Source organism: Hippoglossus hippoglossus, chromosome 7 (assembly GCF_009819705.1).
Source record: "Hippoglossus hippoglossus isolate fHipHip1 chromosome 7, fHipHip1.pri, whole genome shotgun sequence".
Taxonomy (NCBI): Eukaryota; Metazoa; Chordata; class Actinopteri; order Pleuronectiformes; family Pleuronectidae; genus Hippoglossus; species Hippoglossus hippoglossus.
Genome location: NC_047157.1, coordinates 13,963,295 through 13,980,892, shown reverse-complemented (window position 1 = coordinate 13,980,892; position 17,598 = coordinate 13,963,295). Strand labels below are relative to the sequence as shown.

General features: G+C 43.7%; 1 protein-coding gene across 2 annotated transcripts; it reads right to left on the bottom strand.

Moving 5' to 3' along the window:
• Positions 1-676: 676 nt before the first annotated feature.
• On the bottom strand, positions 677-5,693 carry amigo1 (adhesion molecule with Ig-like domain 1). Of its 2 annotated transcripts, none has more exons than XM_034590024.1 (4): positions 5,482-5,693; positions 5,244-5,391; positions 1,319-4,557; positions 677-1,280 (listed from the first exon to the last, which is right to left on the bottom strand). In XM_034590024.1, the coding sequence occupies exon 3, from the start codon at positions 4,452-4,454 to the stop codon at positions 2,916-2,918; it is 1,539 nt and encodes a 512-aa protein (XP_034445915.1). In that variant the 5' UTR covers positions 4,455-4,557; positions 5,244-5,391; positions 5,482-5,693; the 3' UTR covers positions 677-1,280; positions 1,319-2,915. The 2 variants fall into 2 exon arrangements, with proteins under 2 accessions (XP_034445915.1, XP_034445917.1); XM_034590026.1 differs by having other exon boundaries at positions 5,583-5,693.
• Between the last annotated feature and the right edge of the window lie 11,905 nt (positions 5,694-17,598).

Sequence of the window (17,598 nt, the reverse complement as noted above, 5' to 3'; positions counted from 1 at the left end):
TGAAATCTGAAACAACTAACAGTAGCACAGTGGCAGACAAAATGCTAAATGATCAACAACATTGGATTACACAAGAATACAGTCAGTACACTGGTAGAACATAGCAGTACACAGCTTATCAATACTGAACACAGACAAGTGAGTCTTAATACATGTATATATATACTGTATATATAGATATATATAGGAAGGCAGATTTGCTTTGGAGGGAACAAACCACTCTTCTCCTCTACATTAGGATCCTCACGAGCAGCAGCACTTTGTTTTTCTCTGTACAAAACTGCAACTTGTAATTTTACTGACAACCCACAGAAGACCACCCATTAGCCACGGCAGATTGGACTGGACTGGCGCTGGGTTACTGCAGGGCGAACACATGATTCCTTCATGGTCTGGCACTTTGATGTTTGCTATTCGACAGCCAAAATATCTGAGTGTAAGTTCAGTTTTTCTTTTAGCAATTCCAGATTCTCTTACTGACGGACTTCTCAGTCGTGATTGCACTATGGACGAGCAGGGAACGACACACACATAAAATCCAGAGGGCAAAACATACAGAGCCTGGATCCCTTAACATTGGGCAGCTTGTTTAGCAACTGCAGCCAGTCTGCGTGTGTGTGTGTGTGTGTGTGTGTGTGTGTGTGTGTGTGTTTTAAAAGTGTGTTGACTTGTGGTATTTTTGCTGCTTTATAATTCTCCACCTGGTACTGTTATGTGTGAGAGCGTGGAATGATTCACACACCACTCCGAGTGTGACTTCCTTTTCTCACCCACACAGGAGATGCTGCGGTGAACACGGCAACTGTAAATATTCCACCAATATTGCTCCAAGAAATGTGTGCATCCCAACATTTTGAGAGCTAAATTGATATTCCTATTCGAACGATGTATGTAATTTATTTAATTATCCGTTCATATACAGTATAAAGTGGAAAATTCAGGCGTTTCCCCTCATAAACAAACTACAAACTACTTAAAAGGCATCACAATCATGGCCCGGCTGAATGATTGCTTTTGAACTTCTGTAAGGGCAGCCTCCTAATGAGAGAGGTGCACAAACAAAAGAGAAAACCTATCTGTTCTGAATGGAGGCTGTCAGCGCACAGGGAGCCACAGAGAATGGCTTGGTGCTGCTGTGACTCATTATAACACACCTTTTCCTCTCATGCTCGGGGAGACAAAGATGTGGAAAGCAGAGGGAAGCTGCATCCCATCAAAAAAATGCAATTAGCATCTACACGGTGGCTCGCCTTGTTCTACCCTGAAACAAATGCCAAACACTCATGAATTCACTCTTTCCTTCTTTATGCCAAGACACAGTCTCCCTATATTTTAATGAAGTATGCATAGCATACAATGTGTCTGCTAAATTCAATTCACAATAGATTCAATCATTGTTGAGATGAGGGGACTGCTCCGAGGGATAAAACCGCAGAGTCCCCTGTGTAACGAGGTTTCCTGTCAGCAGCTACAAACGGTAAAATCTTTGTTCCCTCTTCAAAAGGAACCCTGTTGATTTTATAATGTGTCTCTAATGTTTACCTGCTAATACGACGCACATCGTTTTCTACCAACCACAGAGCGAAACAGCTACATTTTAAATCAGTGTGAATGTCCCATCTCAGCAAGAACTCAAATCTCACGTAATGACATAATGAATGAGTTCACCAATGTTTGCGTTTCGTTTTTGAAGAATGTTACTTTAAAATAAATCCCTATTCTTGTGTAAGGTGCACATACAGGAAAGAATCAAATGAGCCGGCAGCTTTTAGTACGAGTGTAACTTCCTGCGAGTGTGACAGAGAGAGACAAACGCTGCAACTTGGCCGAGAGGAGGAGTTAAACTCTGCAGTAGAGTCAGGGGCACCTCAGTGCACAACAAACAAAACGTCTATGTGTCCTTGTAAGGACCATGGTACATGTCTGTGTACAGAATTGAGACAATATGTTGATAATCAGTCTAGATTAACTACGTCCCTGCACCCAAACGTGTATCTGCTGCAGGCGCTCCATCCATTTGAACTGTGTAAGGCTTCAGTAGTTTATTTTGGGTTATACTGTAGTAATGCAGGTAGCTAAGAGGCTTTTATTTTGATACACGATTAATTTAACAATTGTATGGCACACCATATTTATTAATTAATCTCTTTAATATAGCAAAGGAAAAAAGAGCTCTCTCCTCTATCACTATATGACTATGAGTACAGATCAGTCTGATGAATTATACAACTAAGATGACAACGACCTATGACGGCCTAATAATACGTTTGTGCCACTGCTTTCTTAGTAAAAGATAAACGTTTGATGGCTCTCATATAATGTAGGTTTATGGCATGCTGTTTCTCTATAGGTGTGTCAGGGTTAATTAAACACGCTTTCATAGCCTGGTGACAGCCGTCTATCTAAGTCTGTGTCCCTGCATCGATTCAGAAGGGGTAAATGAGCCTATGACCTAATGTTTACGTAAGATGATCTATTCTAGTAATAAATATGATTATGAGCCAGCCACGGTTTCAGTATATATATGATATGTGAGCTAATTTCAATCTGTGCATGTATCCGACGCATTTCCTTCACTTTAGCAATTTAATGTATCACTTCCTGAGTGCTGATAAACAATTATCATAAGACTTCAGTAGTTGACGTGACCGTGCACACTGCCGTTCCTTCACAGTATGAATATTGAGTGCTACAGATTGAAATGCTGGAAAAAGTCCTGCTTATTGTCCTCACTGTCAACAACAGGACAGTTTGTTTTTTACTCCCTTTGAGATCCTCATTTCCACTTGTCAGCAACTACAGAATAACACCCATGGTCCGTTTTCTCCCACAAGGTCAGTCACAGTTTACAATAGCTAAAACATGGCTCATGTTGTACCATGTACATCCAGTCATGTGGAATCCGCCACTTCGTCTCAGACCACCATGGGAGTGTTTGAAAAGACGGAGCTAATGGACTCTGCTACCGACTTCTTCCGCTTCCCCTTCATTAGAGAACCAACCTCTGCATCCAGATCGTCGTCATCCTCATTCCCATTTGGGTTCAACTTTCCGTTCTGGCCCTGCAAGTCCTTTGAGTCTATGAAAGCCACGTGCCTGTTCAGCTCAGCTTTGAGTTCCGGGTCCTCGTGGCTCGGTGACACACTGAGCATGGAGGAGTGGATGCTGTCCTCACCCCGAGTCTTACCCTTGTTGGGGCAGCAGAAGCAGCGACACGGCGTCAGGTAAAGGTACATGAGCACCAGCACTACGCTGGCCAGGCAGCCCACCAAGGTGGTATATGCTGTGTTCAGGGACTCCCCGCCCCCATGCATGGTGAAGTTGTGAACCTTCAGCACCACATAGATCGTCTCATTGAAGGCCTCGCTCGTCGCAAAGCATGTGTAGGTCCCAGCGTCCTCAGACCTCACCGGACTAATCTGCAGACGTCCATCCTGCAAGACTTTGGCTGTCTGGTTGCTTCCAGGTGACACCGGCACATTGCCGGGCATTTTCCAGGTCTTTAACATGTCCCTGTGTTTGGTGTCACATCCCAGGGTGAGCGTTTGCTCCAGGAAAGCTTCTTCATCCGCCTCCTTGAATGTGCTGCAGTTCATATCGTTGCCGCTGAGGTCAAAAACACCTACTTGTGTTTTTTGCAGACCAGGCAGAATACACGTGTAGTCATCTCTGAAGTCCACAGCGGAGTTGAGTTTTCGAAGGTACCAATGTGCTAGGAGTGTGTACAGATCACAGTGACATAGCAGAGGGTTATTATGGAAATAGAGGCCATTTCTAATCCAAGCAGGCAGCACCTGGACCTCATCAATGGGCAACATCTTGATCTTGTTGGAGGACACGTCCAGGAGGCTAAGCTTCTCCAGGCGGGACTTCTCCTTCACTAGCTCCAGGGGGAAGCGGGAGATTTGGTTCTGGCTAAGGTAGAGCTTCTGAAGGTTGATCATGCCAGTAAAGGCTGTGCGGTCAATCTGGGAAATTTGGTTATGGTACAGCAGCAGGACCTCCAGGTTGACCAAGGGCTCAAAGATCAACTCCTCCAGCTGCCGCAAGTTGTTGGAGGACAGGTCCAAGTAGCGCAGGTTCTTCACATTCACGAACGCCTCTGAAGACAAGAATTGGAGGCCGTTGTGGCTGAGGAGGAGGTTGTGGAGCTTTGGGAGCTTGACTGGGGTCCACTCGGATCGCAGCCGTGCGATCTCATTGTAGCTGAGATCCAGTACGCCAGTGTAGTGCGGTATGACAATGGGGACAGTGGTCAAATTCATCTTGGAGCAGCTGACTATGTTGGAGGCACAGATGCACGTCTTATGGCAGTTTAGGGTCGACGCCTCTGCCCCTGGAGGCCAGAGAAGAGCCACGCAGAGGGTGAGGAAGGGGGCCCATTTCGCTCGCTTACTCCAGTGAGGTAACGTTTCCAACAGGCTGCCACCTGCTCTGGTGGAAGGCTGCAACATGCTAGCAGTTGATCTAAATCCTGGAGAGGTCTACTACAATTCCATTCTCAGAAAACAGCATGGAGGAGCAGCTGGTGGGTTCCCAGGCATCGCTGATTGAAGGCTGGAAAAAGGCAGAAACAGAGGCATTACAGCGAACCTACATTATAACCTTACACTGAGATTGACCTGAAGATGTATTTACCCTCTGATCTCTCAATTTTAAATAATAATAACACCCCTGACATTTTCATTGTGAATGATGCTCCATACGAAAAACTTGTGGATATCTCACTGTACTTGAGTAAATGTCCTTGGTTACTTGCCACCTCTGCAGCCATGTGCACAGTGTGACATGCACAGTGGCCTCAGTCTTGCTCTCAGCTTCCTCAAGGATATACTGTGGTCTGCACTGCACAAACTTTCCTCTGTTGCTATGCACAACTCGCGTCTTCTTACAAAACAAATAACACGCACACAACCCCTACTCACGCTAACCCATGTGCATTCACACGTCTGGAAAACACGCATTTGTTTTCTTCCTCCTCTTCCTCCTCTCCCTCCCTTACTCTCCTTTTCTCAGACAAAAACACACACAGACACCGTACTGTTGTGCACAATGACACAGAGGAACAAAAAAACGTGCAAACATTAAGTGTCTTATTCTGCCACATCCTCATCCATCTGTGGAAGGAAGGGCTGTGCAAAACGTTGCATTGCACCATTCTGCTGAAGAAAACAAAACGAGCACACCGTGGAAACGTGAGCCGATGGAGGGATGGAGACGGACACCGACTGGGAGCCACATACCTTCCTCCAGCGAGCAGCAGCAGCAGCAGCAGCAGCAGAGATGTTGTCTTTCATGAAAACAGCTCCTCGTCTGTTTACAGTGTCGCTGCACACAGATGGTTCCCGTCTGGCTCAGTCCGTGTCTGGATGCAGGGTGGAGGAGAGCGCGCTACAGAGAGAGAGAGAGAGAGAGAGAGGGAGAGGGAGAGAGAGAGAGAGAGAGAGAGAGAGAGAGAGAGAGAGAGAGAGAGATCCTCACCAAAATAATCCCGGTCCACGCGGACGCAGCATCCAATACCCGGTGCAAAATTACGCAAAAGAAAAAAAAAAGATCACGTAAGAGCAGACGACTCTACGCACTTCTGACTACTGAAGCCGCTCTGTTTGATTTCAGTGGATCTTATCGCTCCGTGTGCAGACGGTGCCGCCGCGTCCGTCTCAGACTGCGTTTGGAGCGGGTCCTGCTCAGCATCAGCATCAGCATCATCATCAGCATCAGCAGCAGCAGCAGCAGCCATGGAGATCATTGAGCATGAGCAGCTGACTGCATGTGCTGCTCACAGGCCGGATGCTGTGTCCGTGCTCTGCTGCAGTGTGGTGGTCAACGTGTCTTACGGCAGAGGTGGTGCGTTCGTCTCCAACACGCGCTGTTTACCGGGAGATGCGCTGCGGAGACGCACCACAGAAAAAGCCCAGGAGAGCGTTTAAAAGATTTGTGATATCTGTGCGGCTGCAGGGTAAAAGTAAAGTAGCCCAAATTGAAGCTTCACATCATCGTCATGATGACAGCGGCCATGGGGTCAATTCAATCCAACATCCTCTGTTCAGATTAAAGCAGTGGCGGATGTAGGATTTTTATAAATCAGGGGCCGTAGAGGGGCCACATTTACACAGATTGGCCAATTATATTTCCTTCGTCTGTGCACGATTCCTGATTCGGTAAAGCCGTTTTCAGACATGAACTCCAGAGGATGTCTGCAGAATTTGGTCCAGACTTTCTCAAGAAGATGCCTTTCACACATGATTCAGCAGGAGATTCTACGATCAGACACGTTCACAACAATGCATAATTATCTCCAAAGGATTCAGATGAGGGATGGTTTAGCGGACAGAGGCCATCAAGGGATCATGTGTTTTTGTTTACAGCACAGCGACGGAGTCAGCCCTTATCACCAAAAGCTCTGTACTGATGTGAGTTTTGTTCAGGACATTCATGCTCCAAAGAAGTAAAAAAAAATGTTTTCATATCAAAACCTTTGACCTTTCCTCGAATATCATCTTGCCTGTGCAGGCCAAATATAAATCCTCATATCCTGACCCCTCGCACACATTTCCTGTGCACATACTGCAAATCTAAAGGTTATTACAGTCTAATTGTCACAACTTCAGTCAGCTCTTAACATTTTCATTGTCTTATCTTATATTTTGCATGTACTAATTCTCATGTCATTTCAGAATTCAGCCACTCCCCCCTGCTCTGCATCACCTCGTTCCCACGGATCCCATTACCTGCCTCACCCCCAGACTCACCTGCTTTCCATCAGTCATTAGTCACCCAGTATATATACCGGCTCATTTCCTCTGTTCTCTGCCAGATCGTCTAGTGTGTTTTCTCCTAGCTTCCCAGCGTTATCCCGTGTTTAACTCTTCTGCCTGATCTCTGCTCTGACCTGCCTTTTGGACCCTGGATTCCCTTTTGCCTGCTCCCTATCGGATTTGTTTGATATCTCTGCTCTGACCTGCCTTTTGGACCCTGGATTCCCGATTGCCTGCTCCCTATCGGATTTGTTTGATATCCCTGACTGTCTGCCTGGTTTTTGACCTCTGCTCGTCCAATAAACCAGAACTCTTGTCTACTCCCATAACTGCTCAAGTGTCGTGCTTCTGGGTTCACGTCTGCCATTTTGCGCATCCTGACACTAATATAGAGTCAATCAGGAGTTTTACCAAGAAAAAAGCGATAATATCAGCGCATAAGCTATCAATATATATTGGACCTTTGTTATATCGCTATAGATGAAATTGTTGTATTGCGTATAAGTATAAGTGTGAGAGTTACAATATTTTATATTTTCCTGTTAATTTTTTATGAATGTGTGCTGCCTACATCTGACATGATGAGGTGCTCCCAGGTGGCTGGATGGTCTTGACTGGTTAAATAAGTCATGCGGCTGAATGTGGCCATACGAAGCTTTCACAGGTTTTCTCATCACTTACCATATGACGACTGAATATGTTAACAGTAGCTCCGTGTTCCGACGAGTGGCACTATTTTTTATTTTCCAAGCCTGCACGTGGGCTCCCTGTTTATTAAACTGGGCTATCTTTGGTTGATACAGTGAGTAACACATGTGCTCAGTTGTCAGTTTATATGAGGCATTCTGTATTTAGACCTTGTAACTCAAACATAAGAATAATATGGAATATAAAAAGGTTTTATTTTGCTCCACATGTAATTTATACCTCGGTATTGCAGTAACATCTCGGTGACACACTGTCATGGTGTATTTTCACAAGGTGAAGAGACAAACTATTCCTTAAATGATATTAGGTACAATATTTACAGGTTTCAATGTAATGTAATGAGTGCATGGCTTTGTGGATTAGTGCTCCCGGTATATAGGCTGCTGGCTGCCAGCAGTGATTCCCTCCCATAGCTCGCCGATCTCGCTCACTGGGCAGAATTTGATTCCGCCTCTTTGTGAGTGCAGACGGCCGAGCGGGGAAAACCTTGTCATTTTTTTTAACTCAAGTGAATCCTCCCACGTGCTGCTTTATGAATTTCTTTTCCAAGTTTGACTCAATTCACAGATCTGCTGCCGCTCTGGCAAAGCTGTGGGAGCCTATGCATTGCCAATAAGATGCTACACCAATGCAGCTTCCTACTCAGGGTGTCACCATAAATCATTTAATAAATGAGGATTATAGCAACAAGGGACCTGACATGGATCATTTTAATTACCTCAGTATGACATGATGTATGGATGCGGACATCTTTTGATAAATTAGATTAGATGAGATATATCATGATGATGTGATCAGCTTTTGTGGCAGCCTGAGAAGGGAATTATTTTTTGTATTAGAGGGACCTTGAAATTCGGGTTATTTTGAATTGAATCTCTGTCTTTTCGCTAGTCGATTCCCAAATTTAAACTTGTTTGACCATGAGCAATGTTATCCATGGCAACCCCATGGGAACATTTTAACCTTTGATGACTTACTGCACTTTAAATGTCACTTGGATCCCACCCATTAGGAGTCATTGAGCATGACAAACACAGCAGAGTATAAACCTGCATTAACTCTTTTGGAGCTGGCATTGCCTAATGCTTTGGGAGGTGAAACAAACAGATTGGAAACAGAACGGCAATGATATTCAGCAGCAAATAAGGTTCTTTGAGCACAAGGTAAAACGTTTGAAACACGTCAGACCTAAAAAAACTTAAGTTGACACATAAAATGGGACATTAATGGACTAATATGATATTAATTTTCATAAATGTTTACCTGCGGTTATTTGTGTCTCACTAAGTCTTGAGTAAGTCACCAGAAAAACCAGGTATGAGCCCGTGTGACTGAGCATAGTGTGAAACCTCTGTCTGACCGGAGCATTGTAGCACGGTGACTCTGGCGAGATGAAGCCGAAAGTGATTAATGTGCTGTTCGACTCTGCTTCCTGCTGTGATAGGGATAGTGTTGCCTGGCAACTGCCTGCGGCCTTTCCTTGACTGTTTTGTCTGTGTGGTGAATGTGAGGTGGCCTTGCTTTCTCTTGCTCTTCTCTGTGCACCTGCTCAGACAGACTTTCTACCACAGATCGGCGTCTCGATCTATGACTCTCCATGAATACACAAACCGACAGACAAACACCAGTGATTGAGTTTGTTTTATTTTTCCATAGACTAAATAATGAATGTGTAAAATGTGACAGAGAATGAAAATCTGTCAATTAAAACAGTGAGTACGGCTCTTGTAAGCAGCACTGTAGAAGCCAGATGCCATTTCTTCTCCTCAGATGACCAAATCATTTTTCACAAGTGATAACGTTTGGAGTAACAACACACTCTTACCTCCCTCTACCTCTGTGAGGATTATCAGTGAGCTCTTTGTGTTATCTGAAGCCTGATCGCACCGATGTAAGTGATGTTTACATACAGCAGCTTCTCTCTGTGCTCCACCTATAACATCTGGTTTGCACAACATACACAGTTGTATGCAGCTGCACTCCACATGCCGGGGGTGCGCATTAGATCTGCAGCTGGGTCCCCAGCATGACACAGTACAAAGGTTTACTTTTGCATGATTAGCTTTTATTTTGAAGCTGAACATATTTTTTGGCCACTTTCGGGCAATTGATGTTGTGAACACAGACAAATGATCACATTTTAAGTTAATATGGCAAACGTGACAGCAAACATTGGCTTATTTACACATACAGTAGTCATTCATTGGGAGCCATCAAGTCTACTTTCCACTTCGATTTATCTGTGCCGACTCCTTAGATATATTTGTCTCTTTAGCATTTAAATGTTCTAATATGTTCGCTACATAGTCATTAACATAAAGATGGACGACGTGCCTCCACTTCCTCCCACTATCCAGAAATGAAGCCAAAAAAACGCCACAAAATGCAGCCATCTTGCACATTTGGAGCCAGAGTCTGTGCAGCAGCGAGGTTCCTCGAAAACATGCGCTCGACCAATCGTGAGTCAGCCTCAGCTGTCAATCATGACGTTTCATCCTGTTTTTATAGCATTAAATTATTAAAACCAAACTTACCACAACACTTGGACATACATTCGTACATACATACCAAACGAGTGAAGCTACAAAACGATGGGCTGCTAATTCAGGGGATAATTCTGTGTTCATCAGTCTAACTGAACCCTACTTCTTTTCAAACATTGATTATGGCTGCTATAAAGGAACTGGAAAGTAAAACATTGAATGGCTTGTACATGATAATGAATCTCCAGCTGTTTTTCTCCTTCCAGCTGAGTTCATGGCTTCTTTTCTCACTTAAAGGTGTTAATGTAGTGTTTTTTTTCTGGTGTTGATCATGCAGGTTAATCAAATCAAATCAAATATACTTTATTGTCCCATAGGGGAATTTGTCTTGGGCCAAAGTGCTACAGCAGCTGCAGAAGGCTACATGGTACAACAAAAAACTTTACACAAGGACATATACGCAAGACCCAGAATAATAATGCAGAATAAAAGTGAGTCGAATATTGCACCTGCCCTAAAAAACACTAAAAGGATATAACAAGATAAATCCGAGACATGCGGATGTTGGAAAAATCTCAAGAGGACAGAGTTTTAAAAAAAGGTAACTGTAATCTGTGTTTAGTCTACGTCTGGTCTACACCGGGTTCCCATGGCAACGAATTCAGTTCTATGTTTGATTAGAAGTGCAGGGATGAAACAAGGTCACTCAACATTATAATAATCTCAGAGAGAAAAGAAAACCCCTCATGGATAGCACATGCTTCGATAAAAAAGCAAAGCCCTTTGTAATCCTGCCACGTCTTATTCTCCCATCGCTTAGCAACAGGCCGTGCTTCAGCCATGTGCACTGTGATGGCAGAGACCTCTACTCTAAATCACGGAGAAAGGGCTGCAGGTGTCAGCCACAGTGAGCATTAACAATGGATGCAATCAGGAGGCAGGGCACACATTGTTTTCTATCACTAATTAAAGCTGTCACTAATGCAGTTACAAGCTTCGCCGTAATAAACGGGTATAATTAACTCTGTCAGGTCGAGGACCCGTCACAGATCTATTTAAAGCCGTACCTGGGAAATATTAAATCTGCAATCAGATGTTCAATGAACACAGGCAACAGAAGGGGAGAGGGAGAGAGCCTGACACTGGAAGACAAGGCATTTTCCAGTCTGTATCTCTAATACCTATTAATCCGCTCCTCAGGGAAAAGATAAAGGAGTTGATGCATGCTGGCTATTCCCAAAGGAAGCAGATGATTCTCTCCTAATTAATTATGTGGGAAAACAACAATAATCCTCCGTCTTTGCAATAAGAGCTGTGCACCTGCACTCAGCCAAGAAGATGAGGTCCCCTGGAGAAGGCAGGGAAAAAAAAAACGTGATGAGGATACAAGCACTGCTGCTAAGTACAGCATCACTTAAGGCCTACAGGACATGATGTCGGCACTCAGCACCATGTGCCGCCATGTTTTCTCCTCATTCTTGGTCTTTTGACTCCGCTTCTCCTATAACTCCCTGCTCTGCAGCCATTTTGGGAGCGTGTCAGAGAGGTGCAGACGGCCAGGCAGCAGCAGTCATCACAAAGCCCATTACTTGGCAAAGAGGACTTCCTGTGCCTCTGCACAACCTGGACTCCCTCTTGTTATCTTTGCTGAGAGCCCATCAAGCCAAAGTGGTCGGGGTCAGAACACTGACCTGCAGGGCTTGTTTGCTGAGCTCTTTCCTCACTTTTAATTTCTCTCTGCCTGTGTCGGTGGCCACTAGCGGCAAATCAAGCCAGGACGATGAGGTCCACTCCACAGCTCTCCAGTCAAACGGCAATGATTGTCCTCCAGGGGAGACAGAAAATTGCATCTGCGTTTTGGAGCGGAGCACTGTGATGAGAGAGAGAAAGAGAAAAGCATGGATGGAAATACCAGGGTGCCATCCTGTGTATCTTTTTAGATCAGGAGACAGTGGTGCCAGGTTTTATATGGATATTATTTGGGGATATTTTTGCAATTTATGAGTATTGTCCTCTTAACCGAGAGGAAGGCTAGAGCAAAAGTACGTTGTATGGTTCTTGTATTTATATCTCAGAGATATTGAGGTGCCTGTTAAGATAAATCTGCTGCACCTTTGCAGAGGAGGAGAGGGGACGCAGGGCTGGAAGGAGATGAGAGGGTGACAGAGCGAGAGAAAGGGTTGGACAGAGTGTCCTTTGGCTTCTGTGAGACGAGTGTCCTGTTGCATCATTAGATCAGGGGTGTTCACTGTGTGCCTTCATTCATTCAGCTCTGGGCTGTGAATAATGGAGCGCACACATGGAGGAGGTTCCTCATCAGCAGGAGGTGAAAACACAGCCAGCCGAGATAAATCAATTCCCCATTATGCCCCTTGTGTGTGTGTGTGTGTGTGTGTGTGTGTGTGTGTGTGTGTGTGTGTGTGTGTGTACACTTGCCAGAGAGCTCGCTCACCTCTGTGATTGAGTGTGCACCTCTTCAATTAGTGCCATCATTAGCTAGTTTAATATAATCAGATGCCATGATGACGTCCCTCTGGCGTCGCTTCTTCTCATTGCCCCTGAACTCTGGCCTTCACGGCGCCAGCCAAAACAAAACCGGCCGGCCCCTGGTTGCCTAAGACACACGCCTCACGTAGGAACGCACTGCAGGGACTCCAGTAAGCGGATTTTATAAACAGGTTCAAGACTTCCGCCTATCTAATAAATCCTCATTCTCAGCCCTCTCCTGCCAGCATGTGGTCTGCTCAGTACCACAATGCACTGTTGGGAATCAGCCCAAAAAGCCGGTGCATGAGACAGACAGACCCAGCCCTGAGTTAAGCTGGAACTGTCCTTTGCGGTTGTTATATAATGGCTGCTGATGCTGAAGGCAGTGTAAGATAAGGGAGTGAATGACTCTGCATCTTTGGTGCTGGAGGGTGTATCTATTATTCAGGTGCGGGTTCGCCCTTAGGTGCTGCGTGCACATCTTTCAGCTGAGCCTGGACACTCACTGAGAAGGTACCAAGACACAACCTGGGAATGTGCATCACATTTCAGGTTCAGGAAGAAGAAACGGTTTCTATGGACAAAAACAACCACAAATTAAGGAAAAATAAGTTTGTTATGACAAATTTATCAAAAGATATACCATAGTTGGATCCAACAAGCAGTTTGAACAGAGTATACACAGGCCCATTTAGCAAACAGCTGCTTCTTTACATATCCAGCATATATGGAGCAGCATCGGTATTGATTTAGTGTATCTGGTCACTTGATGAACATAAGTACAGTATTTATTCTCTTTTTGCTCTGTTTTGGTCTCCACCAACTCCTGAGAGAAATATTTGTCCTTTTATCAGCTCAGTTCTCCACTATGTTCACCAACTGGCAGCTAATTCCGTCTGTGTGCTATTCGATGCAAGTGGTTCACAGTCAGTGTTACAATTCACCAAAGCGCTGAGAGAAACTGCACAGTCATTATTCTCTGTGGATTTACCACAGGGATTTGAGAGTTTGCACCTAGTCATCAGATTCATTGTTACTATTAACATATTGATTAGAGCAGCATTAACTTGACCTGTACTTGAACAGAACATATTCACACTGTGGTAGAGTTTCCTTTATCTCAGATTCCATCACTGTCAGTTCCTTTTCATCCTCTTTTACACTTTTCCTGTTCTCCTTTTCTCACTGATTAAACTCAGTTTTCTTCCGTTTGGTGATTCACTGGATGACTCATTCACCCTGGTGGCATTAGATCTGGTGCCCGTCCTCCATATCATTAAAATGGCTATCAAGGGTCCAGGAGGCGTCCTACACGCTGCAACAAAAATAACCGCAATCAAGGGAAAAACCCCCGGCGCTCTGCGGTTCCCGGGAGGGAGAGCGCTACTGTAAATTAAACAGATTTGTTTGGTGGCCGTGTCAGTCTGTAATAATCGTCAGCTTTGGGAACAGCCTCGTGGTGAGCTTTAAGGGATTTAAAAGGCTCGACTTGTCTTGCTGTTGCCGGCGTTAATCACATCCCTCTGCTGTCTCTAGTGTGTGGACATTTTCTGGGAAACAGGGTTTAATACAGGGTCATTTTAACAACTCCATCCTGTTTCTGCCGTCAGTGTCACAGAGCTGGGAGCTCAGTGTCAAATGTAAGTAAGACTCTTCTCCCTGCACAAACAGTGCACAGTGAGAAAGAAGCATTAGTTAGGCAGAAATAGAAATCCTCTAACTTCAACATTTATCCTTTTGTCTAATCTGCCTTCTTCCTACACAGTATTTATGTTCCAGTCCATAAATACCGTATTACTTTGTAATGATTTTCTAATCTGTGCCCACACTTGAATCACATTTGAAAGGCTTTGGCATAAGCTCCTTAGTTCTTTTGTTATTTAAAAAAAAATATTGAGTATAATACACACGGAGTCCCTGTGGGATCAAACTGACCAATTAAAAAACACCATAGGGCTGTGGGCTGTATATAAGTCAAAGCTCAGTCACTACATTTAATAGAGAAGAGATAACGTTATTGATCGAGTCCAATAAAGGCCAATAACAGAGCCATAAGGAAGCAGATGTATTTACACAGGTGACACATGTCACTTGTTCCAGGTTGGCCATTAATACATCAGAGGATATGAGGGATTACAGCCAGAACCATGAAGAAAACCTTTCTCAATTACTTTCTTCCCCTTTATTAATACATGATGCTTAGTGGCCAGTTTTCAAATAATAGGTGCAGGTACATTTGCTGGTTGTATAAAATGACACAATGAAAAGCTTGACGTTGCTTCAGTACGTCCACCAAGTGTTTTTAGCCCTGCCCATGTGTTTGTTTGTTTAGCAAGATTACGCAAAAACTACATATTGGATTACCACAACATTTGGTGGGGGGATTCATTATGTGCCAGGTAAGAACCCATTCAATTTTGATGCAGATCGGTATCAAGCGGCAGATCTAGGATTTTTTTACTTTCAAAATCAGGCATATTGACTGTTATCTATGAGTGTGTGCACTGGTGAAGCTTGAGTGAATATAAGGGGACTGTTAGGCTTCGGCGGAGGTCTGCCCTCTACTGAGTTCCATTCTGGTTTTGATTGTCTTCTTTATCTGTCCTTTTCTGTGAAGGACTTATTATATTATAGAATAAAAGAAGAGTTTGTAAGAAGAAAACGTGTGTGCAGAGATATTTATTATCATATGGACTACGGTTTTCCAGAGCCTGCAAATATTGAACCTGTGCCTCCTGATGAATTCTTCATTACATGAACTGCACTGAGTTAAAGGAATACTCTACATTTTAGAGGAATGCACTCATGGCAGAGAGTTCGATGAGAAGATCAATACCACTCCTCAGATATCAAGACAGACACAAGAGTGGTATTGATCGGACTCTCGGCGAGAAAGCTTACAAACAAATATGCTTTCAGACATAAAACTCTTCCTTGTTTCCATTTTGTTGTATCAGGTAAATATAAAAGTTTGACCCTGAGTGAAGTTATTAATATGTGAACGTGTGCTGAGGTAGTAGAAGTCAAACTATGTTTTAGTTTGTTGAACCACCGTGTCTGAGTGCTCGACTAGCTGGAAGGCTGCCTGGCTGATTTTCAGTTTCTCACCCTCCCTGAATGCTGACGGCTGGCTTGCATTATTAACTGAGCAGCATCTGTCTAGATTTCACAACATCATCCCCTCCTCCTCCAGCCTCACCCTCCTCCCCCTCCCCATCCCGCCTGCAGGACTCAGCTCTCTAATGAGGACAGAAGATGTGCAAGTTGAGGAAAAAAAGACTAAAGGAAGGAGTAAGAACATAAAAGCTACTCTGATGTTTTTCGCGTCAGTTCTCTCATCGGAGCTGGTTTACAGAGAACAGGCCACCAGCAGCTCCTTGTGTCCCGAGCCACTGACACAGAACCTGACTTATCCGAGTGAGAACAAACTACACTTAAGAAACGACCGGTTTCTGCATCAGTGTTTCACTTTAACAGACCTCTGGCATTTGTGATGTTCTCATAAATATTTATGTCATGACTATTCCTGTCATCCAGTGTTCATTTGGGCAGTTCGAATGAGTAATGCCTTTTCACCAGCTGTCAAACCACAGAGAATGGGTTGTGCAGTGTGAGCCAGTGTGATATGACATAGAAACTTTTAATTTCACCAAACAACATTATTTGGCCTTTTAGACATTTTAAAATTAACTAATGAAGCCTTGCATGAAAATATATGATCACATAAAATCCAATGTTAATATTCATTGTTAATATTGTTTTCAGCATTTGAAGATATGTACGAATTTAGACATCAATATTATACTCGTTGATTTTTTAAATACCTTTTGTCACATCAATCTTGGGATCCTCAGGTTCAAATATGCAAAAACATAAATGAAAACATCCTAATTTGTGTCTCTAAGTTGCCACACTAGCAGCATGGCAGAAGCATCACAACAACGACTGCATTGATTGGCCTGAAAGAGACATTCATGGTCCCCAGTGGATGAATCTTACCAACTCCAGGTTGAATTTTCCAAAAGCACAACAATGAGGTTTACACTTTGAGTGAAGTACTGTTTCTCCACATCTATTTCGCATACGTCCATGACGAGGAGAAGATGGAAGAAAGTGAAGAATCAGCTGATATCACTGATAACTTCCACAACGCAGCAGGGCAAGAAAAAATTCCCTATCCCTGGCCTTATTTAAATTAAGAATACTTTATTCCATTGTAGCCTACACATTTCCTCCTGGGCAAACTGACCTGAGTCTCAGTTTGCACAGATGCAGTCGGTAGAAATGACCCTCAGAGGGGTACTGTTTACTTCCATCAAGTATCTGTACATCTCCTTGAGTAAGGAATGTGAGTACTTTTGCCACCTATAGTTTTAAAGAATGATCCAATATGATATAAGAATACCTTTTCTCTTTATGAAAAGTAAAAAGATGTTAATTACACCCACCCCCCTAACAACTTAATGGTTAAAGCAGAAAGTGACAGGTGGGCTGAGTAAGAATGTGTCTCGGCTCAGCTGAGACATCATGTCGAGCAGATGCTCACCGAGAAGAAATACATTTCCACGACGAGGCTCTGAATGCTCATATTTATGGTGTGTATCGATGCGGCATCTAATACTGTGACGTTGGAGTTTGCTGATGTGAGCAAGAAATGGAAAGATGGAGCAGAATAAAAATGATAATATATCATCCTTGTTAGCAGAGAGCAGACTTGTGATGTATGATGGGTAACCCCGGCGAGCGGGGGTGCAGGGATGTGGCGGCCTTGGCCTCGTTTCTGCCTGATGATACAGCCATTCATCAACTGACTGACTGCCCTGTTTGGTTTCTGAGAAAATGACACTGCCGCTATAGGAAATCCTTTGAATTCATCATGTATATTTTTGTATAATATGTTCTCTCACAAGGGGTTGTTATATACAGCCAACAGCTAAACACTGAACTTGTGCCACTGCATGAAGATGTGTCATGTGGTATTAACCTACTTCACTGCAGGAAATATAACTCCAGCTGAATTGCATCTTCTGTTCTTATGATGAGATTATGTTAATTATTTACGTATTTTTTTAAGTACAATGATAGCGAATGAAATAATAAAATATTCAGACCCACGTTTCACTAATCTTGCAGGACAAAATCTATCAGTAGTGAGAACTACA

Excerpts from the sequence above, each read along its gene's own strand:
- amigo1 (XM_034590024.1), bottom strand. The coding sequence starts at position 4,454 with ATGTTGCAGCCTTCCACCAGAGCAGGTGGCAGCCTGTTGGAAACGTTA.